We start from the raw sequence: 10,655 nt of genomic DNA, 5'->3' as shown, positions 1-10,655 counted from the left end.
AGACGAGGCGTTAGACAGCGAGCGAGCTACCTCCCCTTGGCTGGGCTGCAGCACATTGGCACTAGCAGCAGAAAACAAAACAGATGTTACAAAAGCTTCTTCCAAGCACCAGCAGACTCCACTTGGTCACTGTGGGGAGAGAGATGCACATGGAAAAGAAGTGATACTCTAAGGCAAAGGCCTTTTGCTTCGGGACCTCAGGACACCAGCACAGCTAAACACGCCCCCCCCCCCCCCAAGCTGCTAAGTCCCTCGCAAGCTCTCTGCCCTTCCTGCTAACACCAGCTGCCTAAATACCTGCTGCCTGAGTCTTGCAGGCAAACCACGCACCAGCGCCCACCCCACTCCAACTTCCCTGGAGCACCAGGCCCCGAGGGCACCCCTTGTCCTTTCTGCCGCTGGCGTCTCTAAAGGGCTGGTGAACACTGTCCCAACCTTAGGCCTCGCAGGGAGGGATATAAGGTATGAGCTGTACTGGAAGGGAATGGGGAGAAAGTGTCAACAAGAGACGTCGTCAATCCAAGTGGTTCAAACTCCAGTCCAAGCCAAGGGGCGGTTAGCTGGTACCAGGAGAGATTTCTGGGAATTCCTTATAAATCTCCAAGATGATCAGTTTGTCCATCTGGCACTGCTGGCCCTCCTCCTCCTCCCCCAGGATGCGCTGTAAGATGCCCTGCAGGTCGGAGAGGCGGTGCTGGTGCTGCAGATAGGGTGTGGAGCGGATGATGGCGTGCATCAGAGATAGATACTCCATCCTCAGCTGCCAAGTGGGGGGGGAGACAAAACACAGAGCACAATGAAAGATTTAAAGTGAGATAAACAAGCATGCCAGCCTCCATTACAGCATGAGCACAGCAACAGCTGCTGCTGCACCACCAGCCAGAGAGCGACCCCAGAGGCACCTGCTTTTCCTTAAGGCTCATTAGTAGCTATGGAAAACTCTGCTTTTCCCACAGCAACCCAGTGCTGCTCTTCACCTGCTCTCAAACATACATACACATCCCCTGCCTCTTGCAATACCAAAACAGAGATATCCCTCCTCCTACTCACAGAGAGTCCCTGTTCCCAAAGGTCTCTGGACAGAAGGGTGCAGACCACCAGAAGCCTGGCAGATCGTTCTTCAAACATGCCTTTCTACTGCTGTGTGCCAGACAGGATAAATCCCCCCTTTCTCCTCAGCCCCCAAGGTTGATTTGAGCACCCAGAAATGTCATGACCACCCCAGGACTCCACTCGTGCCTGCACCAGCAGACCCCATGGAGGGCCAGGAGAAACACTGTTGCTTTGGGACTGTGCTCCCTTCCCCAGTGCCTATGGGTTACTGTGAGCACCTTATCTCCTGGAGAGAGATCAGCAATCTGCCGCACCAGGATGTCTATCAGGACCATCATGTCCGTGTGGTAGAAGATGCTGGCCGTATCCTTGCTGGCAAAGATGTCCTGCAGAAACTTCAGCACTGAGTGCGGCGGCTGAGGCTGATGCTTGAAGATACAAACTGGATCATCTGGGGAAGGCAGAGAGACTGTGCTAAGCCACACGCTCTCCGTTGCCCACCTCCTCCATCTTCATGCACATCCCTTCATTAGACCCTACAGGCTTTGGAGAGGAGGCTGCCCCTGGTCTCGGCCAGCTACTCCTTGCCTGTGGCTAGCTTTTGTGCCAGCAGACCTTAGTGCCTTGCACTGTGTAATCAGGATGGCGGCTCTGCAGGGTACCAAGCAGAGACCAAACTCATTAGCATTAGCATTAATCATTGTTTATGTTTCACCTACCATCCCAGGTGAGAGCTCATTAGCACATTGCCTCTCAGTGCCTCCCCTTTTTGCTCAACAGCTACCACTCATTTTCTCCCCGGTTTATTAAGTCTGGTCCAGTGACCCCTTTGAAAAGCCCATAAGAGCCTGTACCAGCAACGAGCTTTCACCACAGCCCAAGATTTCACCGAGCTAGTACCATCCCAGAAGCAAAAAAAGAAACACCTCCAAGTTTAAATGAGCCATCACATCCTGTTATCTTCCAAAACATGCCCCTGCAGACCCCAAGAGGGGCTCTGGGACACTGCAACCCCCCCCAGCAGTTGTCAGGAAGACGGGCAAAAGAGAAGCATCTTCATTAGGTTGTGGCCCCCCTCTTTCTTCCCCCAGCCCCTTGCAGAAAGGGGATCCCTGCAGGGAATTCGGCAGGGAAAGGGCTAAACAAAGGCTTTGGGAGGAGGCCAGACATTTGAAAAGCACTGAGATGTTGGCTGCCCTCAAGCTGATGTAGTGTGGAGACAGTGATTTGCAACCCCAAAGAGAACTAAAGCCAGAGTAAGATGAGTTGCAAGCATCACAGGATGAGTTATTTACCAGCAAATCAACAAAATGAATCTCAGGCAGCAAAGCCCCTGTGCTCCAGAAGGTATTAGAAAGCACAATAGTGGCATGCAGCACAGGCAGAAATACCTGGCACCGCTCTTCCTGCAGAGATCTGCAGCTTTCTAGCAACCTGCTTTGCAAAAGCTCTATACGTACAGTGGATTTCACCCTACGCCTGGAGCAGACACAAAGCTAACCCTCTGCCGGCGATTCTGAAATGGCAAGTTCCGCTCTAAGGAGCATTTCGGAAGGCACAACCTCCCTCTGGACCTGTTCCCCAGGGAAGATGATCGCCAGCACGGGCTGAGGTTTGTGTGCCAGCACTGATGGAGCCCTGCCTGTCCAAGGACCGAAGTGGCCCAGGACCAGCTTTCCTCCCAGACAAGAGCTTGCCTACATTGCAGCTGGCCACGCCATGAGATGGGGCTGATCTGACCCAGAAGTACAAGGTTTGTATGGAAATGCCAACCCAGAGTCCCCTTCTCTTTTCCTAGATGCCACCAGCATCACTTTATTCTTTGTGCCACTCCATCCTTGGCAATGCAGCCTGTCACCCTCACAAACTCACCAGGAAGCAGCACGTCCTGCCTGAGCCAACCACTCCTCAGCTACCTGCATCCCTGACACATCCCACCCCTTAACGAGCACCAGGCTCGTCTCCCTGAGTCACCATTACCTGCACCCCCTGCCAGGCATGTAACAGTGCCGCAAACACTCACCTCCCCTGTTCAGTAGCAGCAGCAGCTTTTCTGTGAAAGTCTTGACATTCGAGTGCTTGCTTATTGTAGTCATGATCACACTGTGTTCTGGAACTAAGGAAGAAACCTGTTCAGCATATCCCTTTGTTTCCTGAAGACCACGGTAATAAAAAAAAAATAGCGGAGGCTCCTATTTTACATCAGTGCTCTGGGAAGTTCTGGGGAACCACAGTCTATCAGGGCTATGAAAAGTTTCAGCCCCACAGAGTGGGTGGGCAGGGAGAGGGAAGGCGAAATAAATCTGGAAACAATGCATGAAACACTTGGGACTTCGGGCTTTCTATGCGCATCTGATTCATATGCGGGCTCCAGTCCAGCCAGCCAAATACTGTGAAATACCTTGCAAAAGCTTTATGTTGTGAAACATTACCTCTGCTCGCAACCCTCTGAAGCCAAGGGCTCCACTCTCTAGTATCTTCATACTTTGTATTGGCAGTGCCCTGCTGGAATTTATTACCTTCTCATAAGAAGGGACAGCCAGGTCCCAGGAGCATGCCAGAAGGGAAAAGTTCTTCTTCCCAGCACTGGGCACGGGGCTGCGCAAGGGGAGGTGCTGAAGACTTCTAGGAAATGTCCCCTAGCTGCTTTGGGGGTGATTTCTTTTAATTAAAATATGTTCACCCACCCTAGCAGACTTTATGCACGTGTGTGAGTGTGCATGCTCAGAAGCATCCAAACAGCACAGTGTGGCTATTTCTATGGCATAGGGTTCGCAGCCTGTGAAATATTATAGGGTTGCCAAGTGCTTTAGGATCCTTCACATTGAAAAGCATCAATATAATGTTTTTAGGAGAGTTTTTGAACTAATGCTGCATCACTGAACTGCATGATAGATGAATCTTGCAGACAGAGGAATAAAAATTCAACCCACTAATAAGCAACCTGAACATCATTTAACATGGTCTTAGCATCAGAGAACATGTCGCTGCTCTTGGCTACACCCCAGGTGGGCAATAATCCCCCAGAAACACACAGCCTGTCATGCATTATTGCCTAATTACTGCAGCCAGGAAGTATATGGGTAACTGTGAGAAGGGGTAACGAATGAAAGCAGCAGAGACCATACTTAATCAGTCTCTGTGCAATCAACTTTCACATGAAATTAGAAACTTTCACATAAATTTTAATGAAGTGCAACTCAAAATAACAAGTAAGTTACTGCACACATCCTTGCTGCTTTATCCTCCCCTCTCTCCACAAAGCCAGAGGTAAAGCCATGAAGCAGAACAAGAGGAAGTAATTAACTAAAGACAATTGGGAGCAACAGGGGACTTTGGGTTAAGGAGTGGCCTCTCAGCAGGACCTGGAGCTACTCTCCAATCTTCCAACAACAGGCTTCAGAACTCACAGGCAGCAAGAGGGCAAATGCCCTTCTCTAGGGACCAGATGTGTTGTCTGTTCTCATGGAGCTCAGCAGGTGAGGACAGAGCAAGGGCACTCAGGAGAGAGTGCAGCTCAGGCCAACATGGAAGAACCTGGCCCCAACACACAGGCATTGAATGAGCTTCAAGAGGTGTAGCTGGGTAAGCAGAAAGTTTGTCAAGACCTACAGAAGGCAGAAGACTTTCTTTCTGGACTGGTACTGAGAAATACCCACCGGAGCATTTTCTCTCCCAAATCAGCTATGCCTATGAGTTAACCCCACTCACATTCTGCAAGTGCAGCCCAACAACTGCTTTGATCCAGGCAGTGTGGAAGTACAGACAGAAATCCGCTGGGCTTCACAGAGCTGCTGTACCACAGAGGGCTAGTTGGTTGGACACGGGCTCTCAGACTGTTTTTCCTCTAGGGTTTTGCACAATATTTAAACAGAGTGTATTGCCAGACGCTAGGAGAGCTGCAGAGGTTATCACAGCATCGTGAAGTTCCAGTGAGATTCTCCCTCCCCATTCTTCATGCCCTCGCTGCTCCAGACCACTGAAATCCTGCCAAAGCAGAGCAGCACGCAACCGACCTGGAATGTGAAGATTGAAGGCCAGAAGGACGTTGACAAATAAGTCAGGCAGCTGGTCGGTGGTGTCTGAGGGCAGCCCGTCCTCAATCACATCCAGCAGGAACTGCACAAACTGAGAGTTGAGATGTTCTGTGCAAGGAGAAAGAGGGGCATTTACAGCACAGTGAAAATAAACCAAGCAACAAGGGACCACGCAAGCCACTTCTCCATGCTTCTATGCTTAAAAACCATTAGTGGAGTACCAGTGTCAGCCTCCAGGGAGTTAACAACCCTTCAAGCAGACTAGACAGACCACTGAAGTGTCTTTGTGTGAGAGACAAGTGGCTCAGAGAACTATCCACAGTGCAGGGGAATGCTGAAAGTTGGTCCCCCACTGGCAATCTTTCTGGAGTAAATAAAACACCAAATCCTGCTCTAGCTGTTGTTCCAGCACCACTGTTGCCAATGAAGGCTTCAGGCAGGAAGAGATTTGTATTCTTGACCACTGGTTTAAATCTGTCTATTTAAAAAAACATAATCATCCAGATCATTAGTAAGAACCCATTTTTCAATTCAGCTATTAGGAAAGCTCAGGAGCTCATGCAAGTAAGTCCACCTGCAGGAAATAATTGCCAGGGTTACACAAGGAGAGAAAAGCAGGAGGTGTGGAGGCTTATTCCACCGTCTCTACTGCACCGGCTTAAATCTTGTATGTGTTTACCAGGATGTTAAGGTGAAGCTGCTGAAGAGATGCTTATAACAATCTCTACCGCATTTCTAGGAAAACTGAGCTCAGAGTTTCCCAAATACGGAGAACGCAACACAGCCAGGGAAGAAGCAGGCAGGCAGTGCTTTCTGACTGAAGGTTGGAATGAAAGGACAAAGGATAAAACACGCAGGTCTGGCACATTTGCACTTCCCTATTGACTGCAATACCCTTAATCATCTCCACCTTCCCTAAAACCTTGAAATACAGAGGGCTGCACCGTCCTGTTAGAAGGGAGAACAGGAAGAGGGCACATTATGCAGCTGATAGCTTTAGTGGACATTCATGGAGTGATCTGGGCTCTCAGCCTCATCAGCAGACAGAATGTCTCTGAGGCAAGCAAGAGGTGCATGCTTTCACGCAGGGCAGAGGTAAAACAAAACGCCGCTTAGCCACAGTGATGGGCACCTCTTCTGCAGCATGGCATCAGTATTCTGCTGATCTAAGTCAGATTTGTGCTGCTCTCTCTGGAATTCTGGCATCTCAGCCCAGTGTTTCAGCAGACAGGCTCTATTGATAAAAAGCAGACCCTACTCTTGCCCTGCTTGTGCTGGGCTTTCCCCTAGCTGTCCCCACCTCGGCCACCAGGAAAGGTCCCTTCCCTGTGCCTGCCGGCACACCCCGGGTGTCCCACCATCATGCCTGCTGTCCTACCAAGCCATAAGCATAAGCTGCTCTTACCATAGTGATGATATGGCAGGGGCTCCCCCATGGAGAACATCATTGCCAGCACCAGTGCAGAGTAGCACATCTTTTGATGATCTGCAAGATAAAGGTTCTCCCATTAGCTCTTCTGAGGATGTGAAACACTGTTCCCCGGCTGCAGCTGGGAAGTCACACATTTAATACAGACATTTAACACGGATTAGACTGCTCCTCATTCCTGTATTTACTGAGCTACAAGGGTGTTTTTCCCCCATTTAAGCATGCCGCATGCTTTCTGCACCATGTGTTTCCAAAGCAATTTAAAAATAATCATAACAAGAATTCTCGATTTTTTTTCCCCTCCACTTAAAAGGATCTGGGCAAACTTGATCTGAATAATTAAAAGCCTCCCCTGCACAGTCCCAGGACAAATCCCATAGTTATGTAATTACTGAACCCAGAAAAAGCATCCATCTGGCCACCTTGAAATACTGCCTGTTCCAACCAACACCACCCCCGGACAGTTATGCTGCTTGTTACCATCTCTGCACTGCTCTACTTTCGCTACCTCAGCTCTGCCTGGAGGTATAAGAGGTCTCTGGGGAGACCAGATCACTGCTCATGACTCAGGCTGTGCATCTGCCCACCTCCCAGGCCACACACGTCTCCAGCATTAATATGTCCTGCAGCCTGCTAGTCCAACACAGTTTTTGCTGGCAGCAGCTATATGTGAATACTCCACAGAACCACAGCTAGTGCCTTTCCTGAATTTTAATTAATGGATACACCTCAGTAGATATTTGCAGAAAACAAAAAGTGATTGCACAGGATCTATGTCATAATAAAATGCAGCCTCCATCCAGTTAAGCAAGTCCAAAGATGATAGGAAAAGGAGTATTATTTTTATAAAGTAGGTTACCACACGTATTGGCTAAATAAAGTTCAGCTACATCTGCTGGAAAGAGCCTGGGGGCACTTGTTACAAGAAAACTGAGGGTGTATTTACAAAAAACTGACCAAAACTACTTTTCATTAGAGGAGAAAGTCCCTTCAATGTATGATGTTTCTCTCAACAGTACTCCTTCCCTGGACAATACATGCTGGTTCCAGTTCCCCCTCCAACCCTTTAAGACATTTCACTTCTCTGTGCACAAATTGATCCATCTCTAACCACCTGCACCCTGCAGTTTGTTTTTACTGCACAGGCTGATGCCTTCATTGTCACCAGATACTCCTGGACTTGGCCAAAGGACTTGCAACACTTGGCAGCTCTCAGATTTACTGGTAGCATGGGGGAAAAAATGCTAGAGAATCATTCCAGCCTCACGCCCCTGGAAAGAGCTCTGCGAGCAAAGCTTCTGCAAAGAAAGAACATGCAGACTTTGTCAGAACTCCACAAGATGCCCGAGTTTTCAAAGAGCAAATACTATGAGTAAAAATAGACCATTTGGGGCTTAAACAGAGATACTACAGCATTAACAAGATTAAGAGTTTGTAGGAGAGCACTCTAGAACATGTGGCAGCAAAGGAAAGCTGGAAACTGCTGTTTATTCTTGGTAAGCAAAGTGTGAGGATATTCAATAACTTAAATGTAATTCATACTTATATAAGAAGCTCTCAGCTATAAGGTGTCAGTGATGTCAAAGCTCACTGTAACAGAAGAAGAATCTGACAAACTGTTCACCACACTATTTCTTCATTCTTTCCTCCACAGCTTCAGGAGTCGGCTATCAGAGGCAGGATACTGCTGTAGGTAGATGTGGGAACAGCAGGTCCCTATGTTTCTAGTAAGGCTTTCGTGAACAAAACATTTTCGCTCATCACATCAGGAGCAATGAAATAATGGTCTGAGAACCAGAAGCCAGTGAGAAACATGTGGTTGTAGCAAATATGGAGGGAGAGATTAATTAGAGATGGGAGTGGGGAGGGTAGTTTTACACATCCTTGGCCCATCTGCCATGAACTGATGTCCATTCATCTCGGTTGACAGCGGACTCTAATACTAGGTGGCAAATCTTGTCAGATTTGCATAAGGGTGCCGAATCAAAGGATGCTGCAACCAGTCAGAAAGCTGAACTCGGGGAATATCCGGATTAACCCAGTACACTCACTCAGCATGGACTCTACAAGTTTTTGGAGTGTCCCAGCTGCAGCCAGACTCATCCAAGACTCACCATGCTGAAGAACAGAGTAAATGCCGGTCAAAGCACAGCTTGCTTTCTTTCCAGAGCAGCACCAGTGGCTGCAAGAAAGTAAATAGCATTAATACAACTCTACTGAAGCAGAGGGACTCTGCTGACAACAGACTGATAAGCATCACTCGAATGGCTGCGAAGAGCAGGAGAGATGCGGCTGTTGCTCACCAGCCTGCATTTCTGAAGCCTGATGAGGTACTGGTAAGAAAGCTGCTATTATGCACGAAGGTACTTCTCAGAGGCCTTCAAAGACCTTGCTTCCAACTTCTAAACACAGCAGTGCAAAATCCAGGCACTGGGAGCAGACACAACTGTCTATAACTCAAGGAGAAAGAGCCCGACAGCTGACTTGCATGTACACTGAGCTGCAACAAGGGAGAAAGTCACGATTACAGAGTGGATTATCCCTGTCTGTTTTCTTTGGAATTGTTCTGGCTAATTCTGCCTCGCTATGGCTTATTATAAGCTCTTCTAACACTGATAGATGTGCAGGCCAGCTGCAGCAGAGGGAAGTGGCTGTCCAGAAGCAATAAGACCCAAGCATCTGGCAGAAGAACTGGCCAGCAGCCAACGTGCCTGCATCAGCCCCAGGGTAAAGTGCCTTCTCATCAAAGGCGCCCAGCCTCCACACACAGAGCTTCTGCCTCGGCTGCTCTTCAGTAACAAGCCAGGAGGGATCCCACAGAGCTGCTGCAGCCAGTTCAACGCTCCCGAGTTGCTTAGTGCTGGCACAGATTGCTCTGGCCCCTGCCATCCGCAGAAGGGATTAGCTATTCCACGGTATGTCACGGACCAGCTGCTATTCCCCAGTTTCTAGTACTAAAATAAGCTCAAGTCATTCTAGGATTCAAGGTCGTGTTTTCATGCAAGGTACCACTTGCCATTTGCTGGCAGGACATGGAGCAGTAAGCACCAGAATGGCAGGCGGGAACTACTAATGCCCTAAAACACCTCTGAAGGACAGACACGTTTGGGTCAAGGATGATTACTTCTCTGCAGCCCTGCTGCGAAGGCCAAGGAGACTGGATGCTGTGCAGATGATATTTGCACAAGCGCATGCCATAAGCTTAGCACAAGGAAGGCAGCACGGGATCAGGACACAGATTTGGGAGGCTCCTGCAACCAAAACCAATCTGACAGCAAAAGAGGAGCAGCTTTTCACCCTTCAACTACCCTACCGATGTATTATAGCAAGGAGGGGAAAAAACCCCTCACCTTGAGACGAAGCGAGGGAAAGAAGGGATGCTGCAGAGCTGCAGGTGGGCCATTCAGAGGATGTAGCAGAGCCACTTTTCACTCACTTCCACTGAGACGCTTTTTAGGTCCCCAAAGTAGAGGTAACACTTGCTGGGAGATAGGCCTGCTTCAACCAGAAGCACTATGTGGAGATCAGCAAAGGTGTGCTGAAGTCACCTAAGCCAGAGCGCAATGCTCTGCCACAAGCAAGAGGCTGAGTTAGCTGTGCTACCTGGGACAATGCAGTCCCTGGGAAAATGCCCTGGATGGCAACGCTGTGACCAGGCAAGGAGTGACAAGGGGCTCCGCAAAAGCTCAGACCAGCCCGCCCTGCTTGCACAAAGGCAGCTCAGGGAGCAGAGCAGGAGACTGAAGTCTGTTTGAGCATGGTGTAGAAAATGCTCACCAGAAGGCAATCTTTATGAATTAGTGATGGATGCACGATAAAGTTTATTTTTGGCAGCACAGAATCAGGAGTAATGTCACAGAAGCATAGCCATAGTCCCATAACCAAGTATTATCTGCTTCTTGGGCAGCAAAACCTCAGCCTAGAGAAGAGGCTTCTCATGCATAGCCAGATGAAACACCAACAGCGTGATAAGTTCACTGCATGGAATTGATAAGCAGCGGTAGCACAGAGAAAGCGTAGCCAACAGAGGCATAATGATCTCAGTCCCTCTCTACACCACCAGTGCTTTGCACTGCCCTGAGCTAAAACATTATTTTTCAGGCACTCCCTATCTTTGAAATGCCCACACTTCAAAG

General features: G+C 48.9%; 1 protein-coding gene across 1 annotated transcript in view; it reads right to left on the bottom strand.

The window, feature by feature from the left end:
- Positions 1 to 271: 271 nt before the first annotated feature.
- The window catches only part of NCKIPSD (NCK interacting protein with SH3 domain), a 54,364-nt gene continuing 43,980 nt past the window's right edge, over positions 272 to 10,655 (bottom strand). Inside the window, exons 9-13 of the mRNA XM_059823301.1 lie at positions 6,496 to 6,576; positions 5,070 to 5,198; positions 3,077 to 3,169; positions 1,332 to 1,504; positions 272 to 760 (exon numbers count right to left, since the gene is read on the bottom strand). Coding sequence (XP_059679284.1) covers positions 557 to 760; positions 1,332 to 1,504; positions 3,077 to 3,169; positions 5,070 to 5,198; positions 6,496 to 6,576 — 680 coding nt within the window. The 3' untranslated portion in view covers positions 272 to 556. The remainder of the gene's footprint in view (positions 761 to 1,331; positions 1,505 to 3,076; positions 3,170 to 5,069; positions 5,199 to 6,495; positions 6,577 to 10,655) is intronic.

This window comes from Gavia stellata, chromosome 12 (assembly GCF_030936135.1).
Source record: "Gavia stellata isolate bGavSte3 chromosome 12, bGavSte3.hap2, whole genome shotgun sequence".
Lineage (NCBI taxonomy): Eukaryota > Metazoa > Chordata > Aves > Gaviiformes > Gaviidae > Gavia > Gavia stellata.
Note: the sequence above shows the minus strand (reverse complement) of the source record. Positions and strands in the feature narration are given on the sequence as shown.